The sequence below is a fragment of the Crocodylus siamensis genome, chromosome 3, assembly GCF_052110815.1.
Source record: "Crocodylus siamensis isolate JL-2025a chromosome 3, ASM5211081v1, whole genome shotgun sequence".
Taxonomy (NCBI): Eukaryota; Metazoa; Chordata; order Crocodylia; family Crocodylidae; genus Crocodylus; species Crocodylus siamensis.
In genome coordinates this window covers 238,772,146-238,796,763 of record NC_143397.1, presented here as the reverse complement: position 1 = coordinate 238,796,763, position 24,618 = coordinate 238,772,146, and the positions used below count along the sequence as shown (strand labels likewise).

Genomic DNA, 24,618 nt, shown 5'->3' with positions numbered 1-24,618 from the left:
GGACTGAAGAAATGCCGGCACATGCTTGCAGTGGCTCAGGTTATAAGCCCGGGGGTGCTAAAGCAGCCCTCCCTTCCCTTCCACATTTCTGAGCTGGGGGGGGTGTAGCCAGACCCCAGCAGGATGCTCTGATTAGGGAGGGGTTGTCCCCATCCCCCCTCCCCCCATCGCTGTTCCTGACCAGCCCAGCAGGGAGTTGGTAACATAGCATTTATCAGCCCATAAAGAAAACAAAAGCCTCTCTCATTAGTTCAAGCTTTTCTTAAATAACTTTTTTCAAAGGAAGGAATGTACAGGCATTGCCAGATGACCTGTTGATTAGCAATAAAATGCTCCAAGTGGACACTGTCCTGTCTGCCTTACACAGACACCTCTCAGCATTAGCATACATGTTGGCTATGTCCATGTTGTGCAAGAAGGGAGGGGAGAATCCCTGCTTGAGCAGGGAGTGGTGGGCAGGGGGAAGCCAGGAAAATACTGCTGTACCTGCAGTCCCTGCTGGAGCTCCAGTCAGGGAGCAGAGGTGTGGGTTGGGCCCCACCCCGGGCTGCAGAGCATCTGGGATGCTGGGGGACTTTGATTTAAGTTAAACCAGCAAGGTGTCTGGGGCAGACATTGCATAAAAGTGTTTGAGCCAAATCAGTTAAGTCTGATACTACATTCAACCAAGTTTCTCTCAAACTGGTTTCAGCCATTTTCAAACTGGTTTATGTGTACTGAAAGTCTGTTCTGTTACAGATTTAAACCACTTTCTGATCACTTAAACCAGTTTATACATAATGTCTGTCCCTAACCTAGATGAGAAAAAATGGCTTCTGGAAACTTGACTTTTCTGTTTTGACATTCTGATTTTCCAGGGCAGAGTCACGTAAGATTAATGGCACTTGGTCATTCTTCAGTGTTTGCTTTCTGTTTATACCTTGTGAAATTTCAGTCCAATATGGAGAGAGAAACACCAGGAAAGGCATCTCACAATTGAAAAAGTGCTCATGAAAGAAAGCAGTTGTAGTTTGTTATAGATATATGTGACAAGCTTCCTGTTACATTAAGGGAATACCAGCAGTAAGGAGAGCACCAGGTGGGATAGTCTGCCTGTTAGAGTAACAGAAGAACAGGTTGCCTGGATACTTTAGGCTGGGAGCTCACTGCTCTGCAGTAGTATAATGGGTTAGAGACTGCTTGGGACGGCAGAGTGCTTACTGCACAGCTAGTTTCCCTACAGTAGTACCAAGGCTCAGACCTATAGTCCAGCAGCTATAAAAAGCTGTAGAGGTCACCCAGCTCAGTAGAGAAGGGGAGTCACATGACCTGGAGAGGGGCTTAGGCAATATATAAGCTCTGGGAGTGAGCCCACAGGGTGGTCTGTCTTTAAAGGCTGCTAGGGAAAGAGTTCCTCCATGATAAATGTGGATAAGAAACTGCCTGGGGAATCCCAAATACCAGGCAGGCTACAAGTAAGGGTGAGAGGCTTGCAAAAGAGGTAAAGGCTGTTATGTAGCTGGAGGGCTTTTAGTTTCCATTATGGCCTGAGGGCTCACCTCCAGAGTATAATTTTATATCAATGGACCATGCACAGCTAGCAAAGCGGTGATGATGAGGCCATGGTGGGTTGCCTGAGGGGTGCACTGACATTTAGTGCTGGAGGGACATGTGAGGTCTGGAGCCCTGCTAGGGGTAGGGTAGAGGATACAAGCGGGCGATAACAGGCATGAGCCCAAAAGATCTGGAGCATAAGCCTGAGAGGGGCAATAGCAAGCTTGAGGTTGAGAGAGCCAGTGTACAAGTCCAAGAGGGGTGAGAACCAGGCCAGGTGCTCATAGCCCAGGGTGGGGGATGAGCCCAATAGGGCAGAACCAAGACCAGGGGCCTATAGCTCAAGAGAAAGAAGAAGCCTGAGAGGCAAAACCAGAGCCCAAGAAGGATGAAGCCTAGAAGCCAGGTCCAGGGTAGTGGGCCTGGCAAAAAGGTCCAGCTAGAGAACCTGGGCATAGGCCAAGAAGGCTGAGGGCCACAAAAGCGTGAGGGGGCTTATAATTGTCTTGGGGCAAAGTGCCCCACCAGTGATGACCAATAACATCTGTGAGGCATGGACATGGTTGTAGGGGAGGTTGGGGTCTAGGAATATCCATTAAGGCAACAGTTCCCAACACTGTGCCCACGGGCACCATGGTGCCCCCTGAGGTTTATTCAGGTGCCTGCATGGGATTGATTGGATTGATCTAAATACTTAAATATCTATTGATCTAAATTCCTTAATATTCATATTGGCACCTGCTGCTTTTTCTTTTAAATTCAAATATGCCCTCGGGCACATAAACGTTGGGAATGCCTGCATTAAGGCAATTAGTGTTCTTGAAGGCAAATGGGCCAGGAAGGCAGGAATAGAGGAAGTTTGTAAGGAGCCCATAGACCATAATGAGATGAAGGCTTACTCTGGGACCATGGGTCAGCCTTGCTTATTTCCCAAACCAAATAATAAAAGCAAGGTGTGGTAGGTGTGAGCAAGAAAAAGGGGGATGCCTGGAGAGCCAAAGTAAGACAGGACTTCTGAGGCCAACGGGGGGCACCATGGCCACTCCTGGAATTTGATTCTGCTATACCCTAAGTTGTCCCAGTTTGACTTTGGAAAAAGATCCTCCCACATTAGTGGCATACAGAAATAATGTATGGGCAACTTTTCAATGGAAAATTGCCCCAGAATTTTATAACTTATCACTATCATTTTTTAAATGTGAAAAATATATAAATGACAAGACATTGTCCAAATGCAAAGAGCTTTCTCAATGACCAAATAGACGATATGAATCAGATTTGTTAATACTTCATGTATGTTACTCATATTAAAGCAAAACATTTATTAAGTTCCTCTGAAGACACAGAAACCAAATAAAGCAGGCCCAAAATGTAGTAGTAATTTCAAAATATCCTGATTTGTAAGCTACTACTATACTTCTGAGGTCTGAATTTTAAATGCTTGATATTTGCCATGCTCACAAAAATTCTGAATTTACAGAATGAAAAAAGTTTTCCTGACTACACTGTACAATATTGTACTTAGTAAATGTTAGGGATGATTATAGAATGGGGCAGGGCAATTAGGGAGTTGTGTTGTTTTTATGGTTTTGTTTTCCCAAAAGCCTAGAAGTGGGTCATAGGATAGACATAGGGGCACAGTTTCAAGAAGCAGCAAGTATATGGATGGCAGTATCTGAGAACAGCAGTCAGTCACAGCAAAGATAGTTTCATAGTTTCTAGGGTCGGAAGAGACCTGAGCAGATCATCTAGTCCGACCCCCTGCCGTGGCAGGAAAGAGTACTGGGGTCAAATGACCCCAGCTAGATGTTCATCTAACCTCCTCTTAAACACCCCCAGGGTAGGAGCCTGCACCACTTCTCTTGGAAGCTGGTTCCAGACCCTAGCCGCCCTGACCGTGAAGTAGCGCCTTCTGATATCTAACCTAAACCTACCCTCTGCCAGCTTGTGACAGTTATTCCTGGTCACTCCTGGCAGTGCTCGGGGAAACAGTGACTCTCCCAATGCCTGCTGGTCCCCTCTGACTAGTTTATAACAGGCCACTAGATCCCCCCTCAGCCTTCTCTTTTGGAGGCTGAACAGGTTCAGGTCCTGTAGCCTCTCCTCATAGGGCCTGCCCTGTTGTCCCCTGATCATACGAGTGGCCTCCTCTGGACCCTCTCCATGCTGTCAACATCCCTCTTGAAGTGCGGCGCCCAGAATTGGACGCCATACTCCAGCTGCGGCCTGACCAGTGCCGCATAGAGGGGGAGGATCACCTCCTTAGACCTGCTCGAGATGCATCTGTGGATGCATGCCAAGGTGCGGTTGGCCTTCCTGACTGCCTCTCCACACTGCCGGCCCATGTTCATCTTGGAGTCAATGATGACCCCCAGATCCCTTTCCGCCTCCGTGCTGACAAGAGGGGAGTTCCCCAACCTGTAGGTATGGTGCCGGTTGTTCCTCCCCAGGTGCAGCACCTTGCACTTGTCTGTGTTGAAACCCATCCTATTCTCGTCCGCCCACCCTTGTAACCTGTCTAGGTCTGATTGTAGTCTGTTGCATCCTTCCAGTGTGCCCACGTCCCCCCACATCTTAGTGTCATCAGCAAATTTGAACAGGGTGCTTTTTACCCCCTCATCCAAATCACTGATGAAGATGTTGAACAGTGCAGGCCTGAGGACCAAGCCCTGGGGGACCCCACTGCCCACGGCCTTCCAGGTTGAGAAGGACCCATCCACTACCACCCTCTGGGTGCGGCTCACCAGCCAGTTGGCGACCCATTTGACTGTGTGGGTGTCTACACCACAGCCCCCCAGTTTCTTAATGAGAACAGGGTGAGAGACGGTGTCAAAAGCCTTCTGGAAGTCCAGGAAGATTATATCCACTGCTACCCCTGTATCTAGTGATCTGGTGATCTGATCGTAAAAGGCCACCAGGTTGGTCTGACAGGACCTGCCACTGATGAACCCGTGTCGGTTGCCCCTAAGCATGCAGTCCTCTGCTGGCCCCTCCTGGATGTGTGCCAGCATAATTTTCTCGAACAGCTTGCCTAGGATTGAGGTAAGACTAACTGGCCTATAGTTTCCTGGGTCATCCCTCCTCCCTTTTTTGAAGATGGGAACCACGTTGGCCCTCTTCCAGTCCTCTGGTACCACGCCAGAGCACCACGAGTGCTCATAAAGCCGTGCCAGGGGACCTGCAATGACCTGGGCCAGTTCCTTTAAACTCTAGGGTGGAGAGCATCCGGACCGGCTGACTTGAAAACGTCCAGCCCCTCGAGAAGCAGCTCCCTAACAAAATCCTTGCTAACCCGTGGCCCAGGTGTGCCTCCCCCCGGGGCCCAAGAGATATAAATAAAAGATATTTATGGTAGCTGAGTATAGGGGTGAAAGAAAGTATGGAAAGTATCCTTGTGTATAAGAACATCAATGTACTTCCTTCAACTTCAAAAGTCAGAGTTTACAACTCTGTCATAGCCTACATAAAATTAGCTAGCCATGTTAGCTTCAAGGCAGAAGGCAGAGCAGAGTTGCACTTATAATTAGCTAGTCTAAATGGTCAAGTCTGTCCTGCCTTCTTCCTTTCTTTTGTAGGATATGGTTATTAAACTTCAAGGCTTCTGCTAGTCACCTGACAAAACCAGGAGGAATATTTTTTCTCCCTTGAATGTGTAGTTGAGTTTCTGTGATGGGGGCAGAGGGGTTCACTTTCCTCTGAAGCACTAGAGATTAGCTACAGGAAGAGTCTTGGATGCACTGGTGCTCCTATCACAGATGCCTTACTGGCACGTCTTGTGTACATCCTCACAATCAGCCCCAGATTGGGGGAGAGAAAAGAATTTCCCCCAGGTTAGACTAGAAAGAACTAATGGAGCAAGACGATTGCTTTTCTCTGGAGCCTGGGGCATGGTCCTCTTCCTAGGATCATCTGAGTAGTTTACCTTATGATTCTCTACCAGTTCAGTAGCCAGGGCATTAGTAGCATTATTACCTGTTCTCCTGTCTTTCTGTGGCACATTGTGAGTTTTTTGGAGGAGTGCTTTGGGTCTGTGGCATGTAAAAATGACAGAGTGGAGTTTCTTGTAAGCCATTGTGTATAAATGGTTGCCTGCAACCATAAGGGACTGTACTTGATGCCCCTGGAGAGACATTTAAGACCTGTTCCTATGTGCTGAACAGAAAACACTAAATCAGAAACTAGCAAAGTGTACTCCTGAGTTTTCTCTGCCAAAAAATGTCAAGGCCTGACTTTAAACTGCTTCACTAAGTGATTCGTATTCCTATAAATAGGAACTTCTCAATGTATGCACAGATTGCAGAACTGAGCCTAAAGCAAAGTATTGGTACAAGACCTGTGCTGTTCAGTTCTTACATTCATAGGTCCTATTCCCATTGAGTGAAGGTCATCGAACTGGAAACTAATCAATAGTCAATGGCCCAGAGCTCTTATGCTGATAAGAGCTGGTTAAGGGCATATGTTTAAAGGAATTTGGATCCCACAGAAATCGATTCCTTTAAAAATCTGGGAAAAGGAAAAACTCCATTTGAACACTATCTCTAACACAGTTTGTAATGAGAAGCTATGAAGGGTTTCAAGGGATAAAATTCACCCAAGTGGCAGAGCACAAACAGGTCCTTAGCATCTCTGCAACTTTCATTGGGCAAGGAGGAAACCTAGCAACTAAGCCATATGAATGAACGTGATTTGTATGATCTCCATAAATGCAGTTGCTTCAGTTCACATATGCAAAATATCTCCTATGTATATACATATCATGTTTTTGCAACACTTGTATGGCTGCTGTTAGACACACACAGGTAGAATCTAGTGGGCAAATTTTATGAAGTCCTTTGGAAATTTGCTCCAGAATATGGATTTATTTCATAATAATCAGAACTACCATTATCTCCCCACTAGAGGGCTCTACAACTTCATTCTCCAAAGCAGAGGATCTTTGTTATTTTATGAAGTTGGTATAAATATTATAATTTTACCTTTCCCAGTTACAAGGCATACATGATGGATATATTTCCATATATAAAGAACAAATCTTGCTTGTCTTACACATGCAAATGGTCTCATTCCCCTGAATAAGACCATTTACCTGAGTAAGGAGAGTAGAATTTGGCTCTCAGCTTTTAACACCAAAATATACCTTCCTTAAAAAGAAAACAGCAGTGAATATGGACTCCTGTTCAGAATTAATAGATGCGACTATGCAGAGGTTTTCCAAGGTAACAAATGTCCAGCTTGGCTTGTTATATGAAGATGTATACAAAAAAGAAAGTTGGAGACAAAAACACTGGTACAAACTGGACTGCAGTAAGTGTTCTTTGGGTTTCCGATAAAGTTGTTGATTGGCATGCAACCAGCAGGAGCATTCTAGAAATGGGAGTAGTGGTTTTCGACCTCATTAGACTCAAGGCAGACCTCAGAAAATGCCAGTTTTTAGCGTTCGCTTGTTTCTTGATTATCAAAAAATAATAGAACAATTCTTCAGTGGCAAAGAACTTAGAAAGATGAAAACAGGTCAGAATCTTTTTGAAACTATAGATTTCTATTTGAAATCTCTGGGTTTATCCTGTTAATCATGTGTCAGTCGATGCACATCTAACAGTGCTAAAATTGTGCAGCAATTGGCACCACCCTTAAAAGGTGCACCTGACATGGCACCCCAGAATCACTGGCTAAAACTCAATGATTTTAATAGGATAAGTTGTCACCCTTAATTGGACATAGCTTATCTAGGGATTGCTAAACGGAATAGCAAGCTAGGAGGGTTGGAAGGAGCATGCTGCCCCCTCCTTGCCATCTCTTGGGATTCTAGGAACCAGCACAATAACGTTGGGTCTGATCTGATTGTGAAGGACATCTTGACCAAGCAGGTACTTGGGGAGGAACCAACTGACTTCACCACCACCAGTTATGGTTAAATCCTGAACAGTGGAAATGGAAACAGAGGGCTTGCTGGTGTTGGCCTCTCTTATGTTCCTTCTACACCTTATTTTTTCTTCTCCTCCACCATCTCTTAATTTTGCTTCTCTGTATAATTAGAGGATGGCTTAGTCAGACAGAACATTCTGAGCCTGGGACCAGAAAGGCCAGATAAAAGTAATAGTTTAAACAATCTGAGACGATTAAAAGCTTGCCAGCTTGCAGACAGCTTGATCAGACCAGGTGCTGGGCCTGTGTGCCTCCATCCATAAAAGTCTGCAAATAAAAGTGAGCACTAGAGACATAAGCTGCATTTTCTCTCTTTGTTATCCCTGTCTTGCCCCTTGTACATATACTGTCTTTGTTTTATTTGAAAGAAAACAGGATCAGACTCCAAAAATTTAGAGTTCCAGACCAGCTAAGCAAATTTTTAACCTCCCTTCCCATGAAAAAATAATTTTCATACCATTTTAATGGCACCTAAAAATAAATCTGAATCAGGGGGTTCTGCTATAAAGGACTCTACACACCAAAAGGAAAACTACAAATATAGAAACCTTATGAAACACTTCCAATTTCAGATTTTTTACATTTTTCTTTTCTGGTGTAATAAAAGGTTAAAAAAAGATTTTTGATGGTGGTTATTACAGCAGGAGGGACCTGCAATAACTTAACACAACAATACACATAACACAAGCCTTATTTACAGTTAAAACATTAGTTAGCGTCTTTTCCCTGGTTGAGTCTTGAGATAGCCACTTATCAACACAATAGCATGAGCTCTCCCAATAAGAATTGGGACAGTGCTGTTTAAACACTGCTGATCAGTGCAGTTTCCTACAGTGGCTAGAGAACAGAGTATTTTAAAGAAAATAATCAATAAGGCAAAACAGCCAGGTGTACTCAGTACATGATATTCCCGGCAAAATAAATAGTTGTACAAAATAGCATTGTCATTATGGTCACTGAGAGCTGTTACTAATCATTTGCTCCATATATCAATTCACCTGAGCTTAAATTTAGCTTTGCTTGTAGTTGCTGATAATTGTAGGTAGCAGATTTGCATGGCATTAATGATTAAGGGTTTTTACTACGCAGTAAACTATGCTACTGCACATTTAGGCATCTCATGTAGATGTGCCCACAGTGATTTAAACCAGCTGAGGATCTGGTCCAATATTTCAAAATCATTAACAAAGATTGATTCCAGTCTAACAATGATTTTGCCAGGTGTACTTGCTCTTTTATAATCACCTCTTTTTCTTTTATTGCAAATAAAATATAATTTCTGCCTGAACTATGACTTGAACTATTACCTTGGTTAGTTATGGATGGTGCCACATAGAGAGAGAGAGAAAAACTAAATTTGGACCTTTCAAAGAAATCACACAAGAGCAGATAATGGATTGATTTAAAGGTCTGCACACTAATGAGGCTGTAATTGCTCTCCCCAACAGTGTCACCACAGGGTTGTTAGGGGTCACTGAAGACATGAGCAGAGCTACATGGTGTGAAAGGTGCTCACAGGCTATAAAAAGAACATATTCTATATAGTTCAGAACTAATTTTTTCAACAATAATTAAGAGACATGGTATTAATGTTCCTATAAATCATTAAATTTTCATGGCTACTGTAACAGATTACTGGCCAAGCAATTTTGGCCATATCACATTACCCATACCATATTTAAATAAGCTCTTTTTCCAAAATAATGTCAAGTTTACATTTTGTAATACGTAAATCTAACCCATATCCTTGTCCCATATTAATTTAGGATTAGTCATAGAAGAAGTAACTTAAAGAATTGTGATCTATGGCTCAAATTTTGACTTTCCATTCAGGCTGAGCTCCTGAAAGAAAATCCAGTTGAGATTTTCTCCAACCATTATGAGCATAAGGCAGAAGTCAGCTTTTGCCAACCAACCCAGTCCTAGTCCAGTTCCTTTAATCTACTCAGATTGGCAGTCTGTTAGGTTCCTGCTTCTAACTTGAATGTGCTGTGAAGTTTGTCTTCAGTCAGTCTCTCTTACTTTTCTATGATTGGGGGACCTATTATCCGATATCATCAGAACATGGACAAATACACCCTCTTTCTTGCACTATTTGCACAACTATTGTTAATGGTGCCTGCTCCAACATCTCAACATTCTTTATCATACAATCATAGAAAATTAGGGTGGGATGGGACCTCAGGAGGTCATGTAGTCACTTCACCTAGTTCCCCCACTCCCTGGCCAGCACTCGCAGGGGGAGCACCAACACTCCCACCTGCCCCCCCCGCCATTGCCTAAGCGGGGAGTGCTGCCTGTCAGGGGGTACACCAGTGCTCTCAGGGGGTGCATGTGCACCCCCATGCACCCCCTATGCATCACCACTGCTGCGCAGTAAGCGTCACTAAAAACCTATGTACCAGTGCTAATGCGCAGTAGTACAAGTTACTGCGCATTGATTTGGGTACTTAGTTAACCAAGTACTAAACTTAATGCACAGTAGGTACGTCTACACATGATGCTAAGTCACTGTAGCAATGTGCTGCAGTGGCATAGTGTCTGCAGACAAAACCTGTGACACTGCCGCTATGTCGCTGTAGTGACACACTTCCCCATTGTAGCAGGTTGCACAGTGACATACAGCCTAAAAATAACCATGCGCAGCATGCACAGTACAAGCTGTTACTGTGCCGTCTTTTAGTATTTCCAAAAGCAAATACTAAAAGACAGCACAGTAACAATGGTGCCATAGCAGCACGTATAGACACCCCCCAGTAACTATGGAGCATTAATGAACATGTAGATGCACCCACTAAACATGAGATAGCATTCTCTCTCCAATTTATTGGATTGTTAGATTGAGCAAAACTGAAAAACCTTTAAATTTGTGACTCTTCCTTAGAAGACAATTTCTTATGAGCCTTCCTTTTTCATTATGACTATGGTATGTGCTAACTGGGTAGAAAAAATTACATTATTTCCATATCCATGAGATAGTCTTAATGGAATAAGCCCTCAATCTTGGTATCACTTGCTTTCCTAATAACTAATGGACATTTTTAAATTAAGTTGGCAAAGTTTAGTCAAAGCAATAGCAGTGGTACTTTGGAATTCAGTTAACACTGCCAGCTAGGAAACTTTCTAACTGGAAGGGAGTACAGGGGCCATTTCTTTGCAGACAAAGGATAGCTCTATGCTGCTGGAGGACCAGGCTATGCAGTATCACAGCAAAGCACACAATGCCCACTCTCCATGCCCTTTCTCCAAGAACAGATGTAGCCTTTGTGCAGCATTGAATATATATCAATAGGCTCTCAATAAACCATACTAAAACAGACACTTTATATGTGTTTCAGGGCATAGAAAGCAAGGTGACAGGATTTGTGAATGTGGGGAGAACAGTGGACATGATATACCTTGCATTTAGTAGGTCTTTCAGTACCATCTACAATGACATTCTCATAAGAAAACTATGAAATACATGAGCAGGGGTTCTCAAACTGTGGTCCGCAGACCACCACTGGTCCGTGACCTCCATTCAGGTGGTCCGCAGAAAGGTGACCTAAGGCTAAAGCTGACAAACATTACACCCGACTTCCCAAAACTTTGCTCAAAAAAACAGGTACATCCATCGCATTAGAAAGGTAAGACTACTGATATTAAAAATATGAGTCATGTGTTTTGCTTTGTAGAACAAAATAAAGTTTCTTAAGTGGTCCACCGAGACCCTCATCAATTTTCAAGTGGTCCGCAGAAAAAAAAGCTTGAGAACCAATGGTCTAGAGGAAACTACTGCAAGGTGGGTGCATAACCAGTTAATATTCATGCTTAAAAAGCAGTCATCAAGGGCTGAACATCTAAATGGAAACAGTATCACATAGAGTGTCCCAGAGGTCTACGCTGGATCCCGTACTGTTTAATATTTTCAATAATAAGTTAAAGGTGGACTTGAGGGTACAGTTGCAGATGATATTGAACTGCATGGATGACATAATTAGGATCAGCAGATATCAGCAGACATTTTGGATGACATGATTAGGATACAAAATTACCCTGATACTGTGGAGAAGTACTATGAAATAAACTGGTGACATTCAGTTAGGACAAGAGCAAAGTACTGCATTTAAGAGAATGCAGAAATGTGAACTGGGAACAACCAGCTAGGCTGCAGGACTTCAGGAAATAACCAGAGAGTTACAGTGAACCACAAGCTGACTACCTAACCCCAACTTAGCAATAGTGTTATTGCTAAGGAAAAAAAAGAAAATTGCATTCTGGGATGTTTTAAGAGGAATGTCAAATGAAAGTTATAGGAAATGATTTATCCACACAACCCAGAACTGGTAAGACCTCACCTGGAGTACCATGCCCACATTTTGGGCACCACGTTTCAAGAAAGACCTGAACAAACTCGGAGAAACATGATATACGAATAAAAGTGTAGATAGCTATTTCAGTGCCTGGGCAGGACATGGGGATGTGTCACAGAGCACGCAGGTGCCCTGCTCCTTAGGGCAGAAACAGCTAGAGAGAGAGCCCTAGCAGTGAGGGGGGAGCCCAGCTGCTAGTTACCAGGGCAGCCAGAGTCACAGGTGCTGGTTGCTAAGACAACCACTGGGGAGTCAGCTGACAGGAAGGGGCAGGGCCTGGCACATATAAACCCCAGGAGTGAGGCCAGGAGGGCAGTGCTCCTCTGGCAGCCAAGGGAGAGGGAGCTCTGCTGGAGCAAGCAGAGTAGAGAAGCCAGACGGCACGAGCAGCTTCTGTTCATGGATACAGGGTGGAGAATTCCCTGGTAGGGATTTGAATGATGGTTGGCCAGATGGCTTAGATTTTATGTTATAGCCGAGGGGCTTGAGTTTTCTGTTTGTAGTTTTATAACACCGGAGGACCGGGTGAGGCTATTAGGGGTTGAAGGAGGCCTCATGGAGGCTCCACAGTAGCATGGGGACCCCGGCGCCAGAGAGGGTGTGGTGTTTTGGGGTGCACTGGCCCCAGGCCCAGGGTGAGGGGGCCGCGAGAAGCCCCAGGGCGAGGGGGCCGCGAGAAGCCCCAGGGTGAGGGGGACATGAGGAGCAAGAAACCCTGGAGTGAGCGGGTGGTGAGAAGCCCAGAGCGAGGGGAGGCAAGCAGCCCCAGAGAGAAAGAAGGCAGCAAGAAGCCCCAGAGCGAGTGGGCAGCAAGAAGCCCTGGAGCGAGGGGGCAGTTGAGAGGCCCTAGAGGGAGAGGGCTGCGAGGAGTGAGAAGCCCAGAGCGAGGGGGCAGTGAGAAGCCTCAGAGAGGAGGGTTGCGGGAAGTCCCAGAGAGGGGGGACGGCAGGAAGCCTCACCAAAAGGGGGCAGCAGAGCGCCAGGAAGGCACAAAATGAGACAGGGCGGTAGAAGCCCAGGGAAGTCAAGGAGAGGGCCAAATTACAGCAAGGTCCAGGTCAAAACCACGTCAGTACCATCTGCAAGGCTTGGGCTGCAGTGTAGGGGAGGAAGAGAAGCCGCAAATAGCACCCCCTGGCACCGGGGCAAAAAAAAAAATGGGCAGCCTCCCACTAATTACATCTATTAATTAACCAATTAAGATCAAAGGCATGGCAGGCAAGTAAGCAGGTGGTTAGCCCATAACAGGAGGGTGGAGTCACCAATAGGAAGACTCTAGTAGAGGTACTCCTGTCACAGGGTGAAAGGTAGGGGGAGGGAGAGGGATTGTATTGTGCCAAGCCCTGGAGGAGAGGGGTTGGGGAGACTGGCTATGCCTTACCCACCACAGAAGAAACTTACGGCACTCTGCCTGTTGTGGCAATGTGGGCTCAGGCTGCTGTGGCTGGCTGACATGCAACCCCTCTGCCTACTCCATACAAGGAAACGCTGAAAAAACTTGTGCTATTTAGGATGGAGAAGAGAAAACTGAGTAGCATGGAGAGATCTGACAACAGCTTTCAGATACATACGGATTAGTTATAAAAAGAATGATGATATATTCTTCTCTATGTCTACAGGGGACAGGACAAGCAGTAATGTCTCAAGCTGGATATAAGGAAGAATTTTCTAACTGTAAGGGTAGTTAAGCACAGACAACTGAGTGACAACGTGGGGTCCCCATCACTGGGTGTTTTTACATGACAAGTCCATAAATACTTGGTTGGAGTGGCCCTATTTTTTGCATGGTTGAGATAAAGTCACTGAACCATTCCCTAGGACAGTCCAGTCTAGAAACACCTTGAAAGAGAACAACTTATATGCATAACGCTGAAAGTCTTAGAGCTCCAAACTCATCCATGAGCTAATCTCCTTTATAGTGATGTAAACTCAGAATATTTCAAGGACTCTAGAGAATATTTCTAGGACTCTGCATTTACACTGCTGAAAATGAAATCAGAATCCAGCTTGTAACTGGAAGTCTCTGATTATTACCCATAGTCTTGTAGTTAACCCAGTCAGTTACATTTGCAAACCTGATGTAAATTGTGACTAACAACTCTTCTCCAATCTCTTGCTTGCTTAGTGACTGTTGTTCACACCCACATTTCACAAACATAGGTAACTACAGAAGGTGCGTGGCAATGGAAGATACTCCAGACATATGCTTTGCCTTTTCCTGCTCCGACTGAAGTCAGTAGGCCAGATATAGTCCCATTTTGTTTCCTGACTGTGGAGTGAACGTGAAATTTCCAGACTCTTTCAAGCTTGTGACAGAAAGCCATAGCAATCTGCTGAAGACTTTTTTTTCCTATTAATTACTTAATCTTAACTGATTGATATTCACAACATTAACCACAGAATTTTTGCTTGGAAATAACTGGCTCCAATTAGCACCTGTGCAAGATTTCCATTTCTATCACCTTTAGCAGAAGGGGCTAAATATTTCCTTTCTTTGAGAATATCAGAGCAATTCTTGCTCATCTAGCCTTTGAAACTCAAAGCCTTATTCAGCAACGGAAGTGAGAGGGAGTCAGTCCATCACAAAAAGGAATTTAATATGTATGTTGCAGTGCACGTGTCCCTCCTTGATCTGCCTAAACAAGCAGCCAGTTCTCTAACCCTTAAATTTTACAATTATGAGGCCATGAGCTACTCTTTTAATCAAAACAGATCCTTCAGTTTGTTCTGTGCTAGAGAACACTATAATATGAACTCTATGCCACAGGGATCCACTGTCAACTTTTGTGATTTTATTCCCAGTTGCAAGATGTTCTGTACTTTCTATAACGTCTTTGCTGTTTAACTTCTGAGACTGCATGAGAAACTCAGCTTTTTTTCCCCTTTCTTCTTTCTTTTTTTTTTATGTGAGTTTCTAGTCCTCAAGGCTGTGGAGAAAACTGTGGAAAAAAATTAAGCCTGTTTAGCCCAAAGTCTGAAACTGGTTGGCAGATAAAAAATGAACCAAAATTGTATTTTTTTCTAGTGTTGGAGTGATGTTGTAGCCATGAGGGTCCAGGAATTGTGAGAGAGGCAAGGTTTTTGTGGAGATATCCTTTATTGGCCCATCTGCATGGTTAGAATGAAGTTAGACAAGCTTTCAAATGCAAGCCATTCTTCATAAAGTCTCATGAATTTTGAATGCCTTACATTGACAATCCTGACATTACACAGGCAGTCATAGCACCACTGGGACTACACTTGTTTTGAGTAAGGCCTAACACTGTGCTACCACAAGCCAAGTGATCCTCAAAGTAAGGAGTATTTCAAAGGTGACTTTCTTGCATTCTTCAAATAATGGAAAAAAATCTTTTTTCTACTTTGAAGAGACAGTCCGGAGCATCTTGTGCTGGTGTCTGAGCTGCAGGAAGGCGCCCACGAGTCGGTAGGGACCTGGATTCTAGATTCCAAGTACCTCTTTCATTCCACGTCAAGCTTCCACCTTGTGAAAGTGAAATGACTGCAAGAGCTAGCTACTGTTTTGCCGTTCTATCTTTGACAAGCAGAGGGTGCAGAAGTTAAATAACATACCCTACAAATCTCCATTCTCCTTTCCCCTGTTCTGTAGCCATGATCATCTGAGTTTTTTGCTGTTCGACTAGAACTTCACTAACAGGAGCTCATCAAGGGGCTTTGCTCCTGAGTGAGTGAGGTGCTAAGTGCCTTCCTTTACCACTGACCAAGTAGGGATATTTTTCCACACAGCTAAGAAGGAAAACTGTGCCTACAAATACCTCTGTGCTCTCTGCACCCTTACACTTACTGCAGGGGTCCACAGCAAAGATCCCAAACAATTAGATAGCTTGATTACCACACGAATATTGTAAAGACCTACAGAGAAAACAGTCAATTTATTTTATGTAGGGCTCATAAGGAACATTTAATATTTTGAACACTGTAGTGCTTTGGGTTCCAGACAATGTTATCTCAGCCTGGTTGCATTGTGTTCCTGCTGTTCGTGTGTCAAATACTGTATGGGGTGAAAAAATCTGGGAGGGCATCAGGCCCATTGTTTCTATCAGCAGCTCAGATTTTCTCCTCTAATATAAAAATAGTTAGCCAAATAATTACAGCACATAGCTGGTGTCTACTAATACACTTTAAATTTAATAATCCATCTAATGGCAAAGACTATTTCTACCCAGTGTAAATTGGAATGACAAGAGAATTGTAAATCCAACCTGATCTTTGTCATTATGATGCTTCACCCATACTGACTTTTAGGCTAGACCAACAACTGGGCAACCTACTCCAGATGGTTTTCACCCTAAGTGTTATGTAACTTTATAACTCCATGATTATTTTTTTCTCCAATTATCTGTAGACACTTCTCTCTGTCAAAACATTGTCTGCCTTGAGTACAGAATCCTCTTAATTGGAACACCCTGTTTGAAGCTTAAATGTGCCAATTAAGTTCTTGTCCTGATTATCAGAAGCCTCGCTGGAATATGTTGTGCTGAGAGAAATTTACTTTTGAAAACAAGCCTGCACAGAGAGCATTTGGAAACACTGTATAAAGTTGAAACCAGCTTATTCAGCAGCCATGACAAGCAAGGGAGCAAAAGATATAGTAACTTGCAATCTACACGGGCCCCAATTCTTTAACTAGCTCCATGTAGGCAGATGGCCCTTTTGCTGGCAAATACATTCTTCCTGCATGAAGTTCATTGCAAAAACAAGGAGAATCCCTGAACCAAAAAGTTTCAAAAGCAATTTGCAAACATTTTTTTTCTCATGAGCATTCTGCAGCCAGGTCAACTCAGGTCTTGGAGAGGTAAATGACTTGTACAAGATCATAAAGTGAAGTCAGTGGTAAAGAGCGGGTCAACAAAGACTACTCTAGTAAATAAAGGGTGCAGGCAGAAGTAACTGTTTTTGCTTGATTTGGCCTCAGAAAGTGGTCTATAGCCATGACCAAACATAGGTGCATGGCTGCAGACTGCTTCAAAAATGGCCAGTTGGGTGAAAATTTCAACTTTTATTATATGAGGGTTCAGATAAAGATGTTTCAAAACTTAGCTTCTTCTGTAATATGTCTGTCTGCCTGCCACCCTCCAAACTGTTTTCAGAATAGGAAGGGGAAAGGGAGTGGAGGGAGCTCGGTCTGGGGGGTTTTCAGCCCTTGCTGGAGGGTAGGATGGGTGCATTGGAGCCCCCCTGAGACAGGGGTCTCCATTTGACCACCTCACCCTCCAGCACCAGCTGGGGAATCCCTAAAACAAGTTGCCCTGATCCCTTCCCCCCCTCCCATTCTGAAAGCAGGGACAAGCTGGGAGGGAGGAGGGACTGCAGGCTTAACACCAGCAGCTAGATTCCCCTCACCCCTGAAACCAACAGTGAACTTCTGTTTGGTCCGGGGGATCACTGTAAGTCAGAAACCTTCCTGCAAAGCATTCTGAGTTACAGCAGGGAGCTGCACTTCTGCCTGTGCCCAAAGAGGTTGCTACCCCAGACTCATGCTTTATCACATACAATTTTCCATACAGCTATAGCACCTGCCGTTGAAATGGATTAGATGTGTCACTTAGCAACTCCCTCTGACACACTTTATCAGATTTGTTCCTCACCTATCACCCATGCCAAGCATTTAGGCTGTTTATCTGGGTGCTAACTGAAGGAATTCTCTCAGAGTTTGAAGATGTGTGGCTATGTCTTCTATGTGGGCCATTGTACTGACAAAATAAAGTAGCCGGTAACTTCCAAGAGAATTAGTGGCATATATGAAGTAAAATCTATGTGTTTTAGAAAGTGAAAGTACCTTTTAAAGCAGCATCGTTCATGCTTGGCATTAGCAGTTGTCTTTAAAAAATGAAAGTAAAACCAAAAATGTTTATGATCAAATTCGATAAGGCTATTTAAACAGCAACTTCCAGAGTGAAGATTAAGGGCCTCTTTTATAGCAGCACTGAAAATGACTGAAGTGACTAAGAACTAATACAGCTGTTATATTTCTATGAAGGATTGTTATGTACAACTCTGCCATGTGGACTCCTCTTGAGTAACCCTGAACAAACACAACAGCAGAGGATTTAATAGACTGACATGGTCACATCCTGTTTTATAGGCAAATGGTTCTCAACCACGGTGCTGTATCACCATGGGATGCCTTGAGAACTTTTGAAGTGTGCTGAAAGGTGCCACGCAAAGTTGCCACTTGTGGGTGTACAAACATGATTCACAGTATAAACCCCAGGGTTTCAAATATGAATTCATAACAGCAAAACATTCTGAACTGCTGTGGTCTTTCTGAGTACTTTGCAACAGAAGAATTGTTCTATTATTTTTCTGCAGTCAAAAAAAGATTGAAAACTCAGCTGGAATTCTCTGAAGATGCCTTCAGTCTAAAAAGTTTGAGAAACACTGTTACAGGCAGAATAAATGTTTGCTATATTAGTTGGTCAAAGGTGTTTCCTATATTAAGAAAACTACAAATTACTTCCATGGGTTTACATCAAGGTAATAAAAATCAGAATTTCATCTTGTGTGTAAATCTGTTTGTATGATGATGTACTTGTGGGTACATCAAAACTTTTATATTGACCTAACTTTGCATTTCCAGGGTTTAAATTGTCCTTAAAATGGTACACTGGATATAAATTAGTTTACTTTAGGAAGTGGATTATAGATTGACCTGGATTAACCCAATCTGAAATGAATTAACCTAATCTAGTACACACCTGTACATGTTCACAGCCCAAGCCTGGGAAAGCCCAGCCATTTTTCCCAGCCCTGACACTGTTCCTACTCCTTGGGCCCCAACCAGGTCATTTTTAGTCCTCCAACTACCCAACCTGGCCTGGGCAAACCCTCCTAGACCTACCAACTCCTTGTGCAGACTCACCAGCCCCTTCTTGTGACCTGCCGACTCCTCCTGTGGACCCATCAACACTCAAGCACAGACTCTTGGACCCACCATCCCTGCTGTGGACCCAGCAGCCCCAGCCCCCTGAGTTACATACATTGGACTACCCATTCCACTCCTGGGAGTGGCCAACACCTGCATATGGCACTCCTGGTTTGGGTTTAGGCAATTTAAAATAAGCCACCTAAACCTAAACTGAGTCCTACAAATACTTGTTCACACCCTGCGTGTGCCAGGTCTCTAATGGCATCACTTAGTGCATAAGTGGTCAAGTGAACATGCCATTTTTCCCCAGTTTCTGTCAGTTACCTAGATGGTTTTTTTGTGAGAGGGAGAATAGTGCAGAAGCTCCTCGTGGACGGAAGGAGACTCTTGAAGACACACAGTGCTAGCATTTTGTTTCTGCAGGTGGCTCTGTAGGCAAAGCATTTGAGACAGCAAGGCAATGGTTAATCCTAGCTAAAGAAAGGTAGTTTAATTCTGCAGCAAGCAGAGGAGAATTTTGTACATGGGACACCTGCACAGAGGAAACTGGCCCCTGTGACTCAGTATAGATATTGACATGATGACAGTAACAAAAGACTGGGTGTTTGTATTCAAAAGTTTGCAAAGAAGAAATTTTTCAACTATTTTAGTTGGTCTAATAAAAGATATCGGATTTACCCAAAGAACCTTGTCTGCCTATGATCTTAGACCAACACAGCTACAGCGCATGCCAGCAAAATAAGATTTATTTGAAGCTGAAGCCTTCAAGACAGAGCAATCTCAGGAACAGTGGGACCAGCTTGTTGTCTCCAGTGTTAAGGAATGCAGCTAATGCAATGGTGAACTCAAGCTCCAGCCACCCTTGCCAAATTAGAGCAAGTCTACCCCACTTCCATAGTATGCTCAAGGAGGGCTTCTCCCAAACATGCCCCACCAATCTGCTGCCCCTCTCATACGCCAAACCCAGCAGTGAAGTAGCACCCGAGGTGTCCTCCTGGAGCCATTCTCAGCACCAGTATTTCTAACTGATTGAGAACAGCTACAGAGGACACACCTGAAGTGACTTCACAACCATATCTTTATGTTTGGGTCATACAAAAGGTAACAGTTGAATGGGGGATGCCCAAAAACATGCCACCCTGAGAGCACTGTGGAAGTATAGACATAGGCTTATGTACCTATGCACTAGTGATGAGAAAAAGTTACTACAGCATCTAACCCAGAAGCCAGGAAGCACCAGACTGTTCAGGTTCAGCTTGTCTCTTCTACAAAGGGATGCTGGTCTTGGCAAGCTAAACAAGTTGTTGCACAAATTTGTTGTAAAGGAACAAGATTACGGAACTGAGAAGGATAATTAACAAGTAAAGAGGGGTAGACCGGTTTGTGAAAAACCTGCTCAGTTGGGTTCTTTATTTTTCAAAGCCCAGTCTTGTTCCAGAGATTGGGCCAATTCAATCTGAAACCATACAAGTCTGAGGAATTTGATGAAATGGTTCCAATTTTTGTGTTGTCTCTACAAGAAAGCCATAAGAAAGTAGATAAACAAAACTGGCAAAGAACAGGAAGTAAAACTCCAGCTTTATAGCAGTTTTCCTTTCCGTCTCAATGGCAGTGTCAGTTATCTTATCTATGTACACCAGCAAACTACACAGTCTAGGAAAAGCCATCATCCAAAAAATATCCATTTAATAAGTCTATGTATACTGAATACAGACACAAGCCATCAGGATTCCTCACAAGAATGCCTTTCTTCAAAAAGGCTCCTGAATTTCAATTACAAATGGAGTATTGCATAAGATAAGAGGAAGACAAGTTTCAGAGGTTTGGATCCTCTGCTAGGAAATTTGCTATGATTTGGAGAACCTCCATAAAAGTTTCTGTTTGAGAAGTACTATAAGGGTTCCTATTTAGGGAACCTCCACCACAGAAGTAGCAGGGGATTTAGGCCCGAAAACCAATAAATTCCCAATATCTGGGAAGCATTCAAGCTATCCATAGAGGCCTACTCCCCAAGCACACAAGCCCTGTGGCACCTCATTGGCTGTCAGCTCCCTTTACTCCATGTCAGCACAGTTGCCAAGAGAATTGTGCCAGAAAGGACTCCACTACTGGAGTCAGAAAACCTGTAAAGGAAAATTCAATTGCATAGGCAGGGAAAGATGGGTAAGTTCAAACTGACATTTGGCATACAGCCTGTCTTACAAGAGGAGACTTCTAACCCAGAGTCTGCTGCTGAGGAAGAAAGTACTACTCAATAGACTAGAGGATAGCTCTACTGTGGTGTGCCTATGACCTGCAATTTGGCAGTGTAAATGGCTCAGGAACAGCTTCAAGCAGTTCTGAGTGCCCCTCATGATGATCCACACTCTGACTTTGAGGCTAGGGACAGACATTACACATATACTGGTTTAAGTGATCAGAAACTAGTTTAAACCTGTAACAGAGCACATGTTCAGTGCACATAAACCAATCTGAAAATGGCTGAAACTGATTTGAGATAAACCTGGTTGAATGTAGTATCAGACTTAATTGATTTGGCTCAAATCAGTTTATGTAATGTCTGTCTCAGACTCCTTGCTGGTTTAAGATAAACCAGACTCCACCAGCATCCCGGCATGCTCTCTGGGCTGGGCGGGGCTCTCTTCTCCACAACAGGGCTGACCTCTCCCCTCTGCTCCCCGGCTACAGCTCCGGTAGAGACTTGCAGACACAGCAGGGTCTGCTGGATTCCCCCTGCCCTACTCCCTCTTTGCTGCTCTCTGCTCAAGCAGGAAATTCCCCCCCCTCCCTCCCATCTCCCACAGCAGGGACCGCAGCCCCATGGAGCTTAGACATGTGGTATGCTAGCTAATACAGATGTGTGTGTCTCCAATTTCACTGGGACAGGCAGACAGAACAGAGACTGCTTAAGGCTGCTTGGAGCTAATCAACAGGTCATCTGGTAAACTGTTTAAGAAGAGTTTGAAGTAATGGTGAGAGGCTATTGTTTTGATGATTGGGTGATAAACACTGTTATCAGCCACCTGCTGTCTTGCTCCCCTGTCAGTTCGCTGCAGACAGTATAAAGAAGCAGGGAGGGAGGGAGATCAAAAAGCTCTGTATCATCAATAGATGCACATACTACACTACCCCCACCTTGCCTCAGAGTGCTAGCAGGGGTCTGGGGTCTGGGGTCTGGCAGCACTCCTGCCCAGTGAGCAGGGAAAGCCTGAAATGGTGCAGGCAGACCTCCCTAATCAGAGCATCCTGCTACAGCCTCTGCTTAGCATTGTGCAAGGGAAGGGAGGGCTGCTCTAGCACCCCCAGCCCCCCAGATTCTAGTCTGAGCCAGTGCAGGATGTGCCTGAATTTCCTCAGTCCAGAGAGTATGTCTGTCTGGTTACAAACCAGTTCAGTCTACCCAGATTAGACTAACCTGCAAAGATTGAATCAATTCAGGATCAGGCTTTTTGAATGTCTGTCCCTAGCCTGAGGGCCCAAGCAGGAGTGACTGGGCAGGGCTTAGCTTCTCAGCAGCAGACCCCAGGGAAGGAGACAGACATTATAGACCCGACCTAAAAAAGCTTGGCTTGCTTAGTCTAGCAAACCACACATGTGAGGAGGCAGGATTTCTCAACAGGAATATATTCTGTCTGTGCTTGTCTCTCCCTTCTTGTCTCCTGACTTTGGATCTTAATTCTGACTCCTGGTTCTTGCCTCATCTCCAATCGCTTGTCTCCAATCCTGTGACTATACGCTAGACCTTTGGCTCCAAAACCTTGACTCACTTTTAGAACTTGATTCTGGCCCAGATTCCTGAGGGCAACTCCACTTCGACCATTACCCTGAATTGCCTACACCAAGGAGTGGCTGTCTGTAACCATAACCATCAGAGGAATAAGGTTCTGAAACAACTTTTGAAGAGAAGCAGCAGAGAAAAAAAACTATAAATAACTTTAAGATGTGCATGATACTAGAGAAATAGCCACAGACCAATAAATACATCTCAAAATCGCTAACAATAAGATCCGTAATGGAAGCTTCCTAAAACTGCATTTTTCCTCCCTTGGTATCTGTGTTGTTACTGACTACATAATATTTATTTCATGAACGAGTTAAATGCTATGGAAATGAAATGCGCTATTTGTAATAAACCTTATTATTTTATTACATTATATTTCTGTCCCATTAGTGTTAATTCTGCCCCATTAGGGTTAAATTTAATTTCAGATACTTTCATAGTAATATCTGATATTTATATTTTAGTAGTGCTTAGAGGGCTTCATCAAGACATAGACACAGTGTGGTAGGTACTGTAAAAACATATAGTAAATAAATGTTCTGACCCCCAAAATCTTACATATTATGGGCCAAAAAGTAGAGGAACAGAGAAAGAGGGAGCAAAAGATATAGGGAGAGTGATTCTCTACTGTCTTATACCGTCACCACAATGCAAAGTGTTTCTTGCCTGTCACTGTTTTATGTTCACTTTGCACAGAGGTACATGACTACACAGGTGCTGTGAAGAATTGGGCCCAGGAGATTTTGGCTTCAACTAGCTGTGTGAGCAACCCATTGCCAATCAGTGTCAGTAATCATAGTTTGCCACCTGTCAGCTGTTATCAGGTGGCAGCTTTGCATATGGTGAGCTTTAAATCATTACTGTCCCAGCTACCTTTTCATCAATGTAGATTACAACATGACCATTGTCACTTTCTCATCATCTGATTGAAGAGAGTATCTTTGAAGAGACTAAAACAAAATGCTCAGGTTTCCTGGAAGAAGAGACCTAACAAAGATAGTCAAGAGACAGATGGCAGCTTCTACTACTGACAGGCAGTATGAGGTCTGAGCTTGCTGAACACTCTCAGCACTTTGATGTATTCTAGCAGCTGTATGAAATTAATTCTGATAAATTAAACCTCTTGCATGGACAAACAATCTAGATGAAAACTATAGTGCTTGAAGCAGTCAGACATTTGAAGTTAAGTGCTCTCAGACACAGGAAAGCAGTACCCTTTCTCAGCAGGCTTAACCAACTGGTTCTCTCCCAGGCATTTGCTGGTGTTGTCAGTCAAGATACTGAGAGACAAGTGATGCCAGATCAAAGGAAACAGGGTAGTGATCCAAATCCTGTTCTCGCTATCACTGATGTAAATCAAACCTCACTCCAGCTAGTGAATGACTCCCGATTTACACAGTGGCATGGAGAGCAAAACTGGTCAAATTCAAGTGCTTGTAATGTTTAGCCTTTCAATGCTACCTTGATGTGGCTCCCAACAGTAAATTCAATCAGCCTGGTGCTGTTTCCACTGTTGTTGATAGAAACTTTGTTATTGACTTCAGCAGAAGCAGGATCAGACTCAGCAGGTTTGGTAAATAATGGTAGAAGACAGTCCTATGATTCATTTTGGCCATTGAGGGTGCACCTAGACGAGTGCACACGTGTGTTTCCCCAGGGATAAATAGCAGCAGGGCAATATTTGCTGCTGCTACCTGTCCCCAGGAAACACCCATGCAAGCACGCTCCACTCTGGTGCACAGCAAGTTGCCCTGGGTCGAGTAGGGGAGATGGGGGCCAGCACCTGAGCTGGTCCCCGCAACCTTACCTGGGTCGTGGGGGCCTCCCAGGACTCCAGTGGTGCTGATCCAGCAGCAGAGAGTCTGACCATCACCTGGAGCATGGTTCTGGCCAGCCAGGCTTTGGTTTCAAAGGGCACACATTGTCCCCATGTGCACCACCCCACTTTTTTCTGCTGTGCATTTTTTTGACACCAGGATCTCCTACTGTCAACCTCCTTTCACCCTTCCACACTGCAAATTAGCAGTGTAGGGAACATCTGCATGCATGCTGTGCAGCATCGCAGATGGGTCTGCTGTACCGTATATGCATGTCCATGCTTGCCTGGACACGCCCTAAACATCTAACAGGGATTGTGCATA

The 24,618-nt window shown here is 44.1% G+C and overlaps 1 protein-coding gene across 1 annotated transcript in view; it reads left to right on the top strand.

Moving 5' to 3' along the window:
- The window catches only part of LOC149869589 (uncharacterized), a 74,846-nt gene that overhangs the window by 29,882 nt on the left and 20,346 nt on the right, over positions 1-24,618 (top strand). The window contains exon 2 of the mRNA XM_090037712.1: positions 11,133-11,239. Coding sequence (XP_089893838.1) covers positions 11,133-11,239 — 107 coding nt within the window. The remainder of the gene's footprint in view (positions 1-11,132; positions 11,240-24,618) is intronic.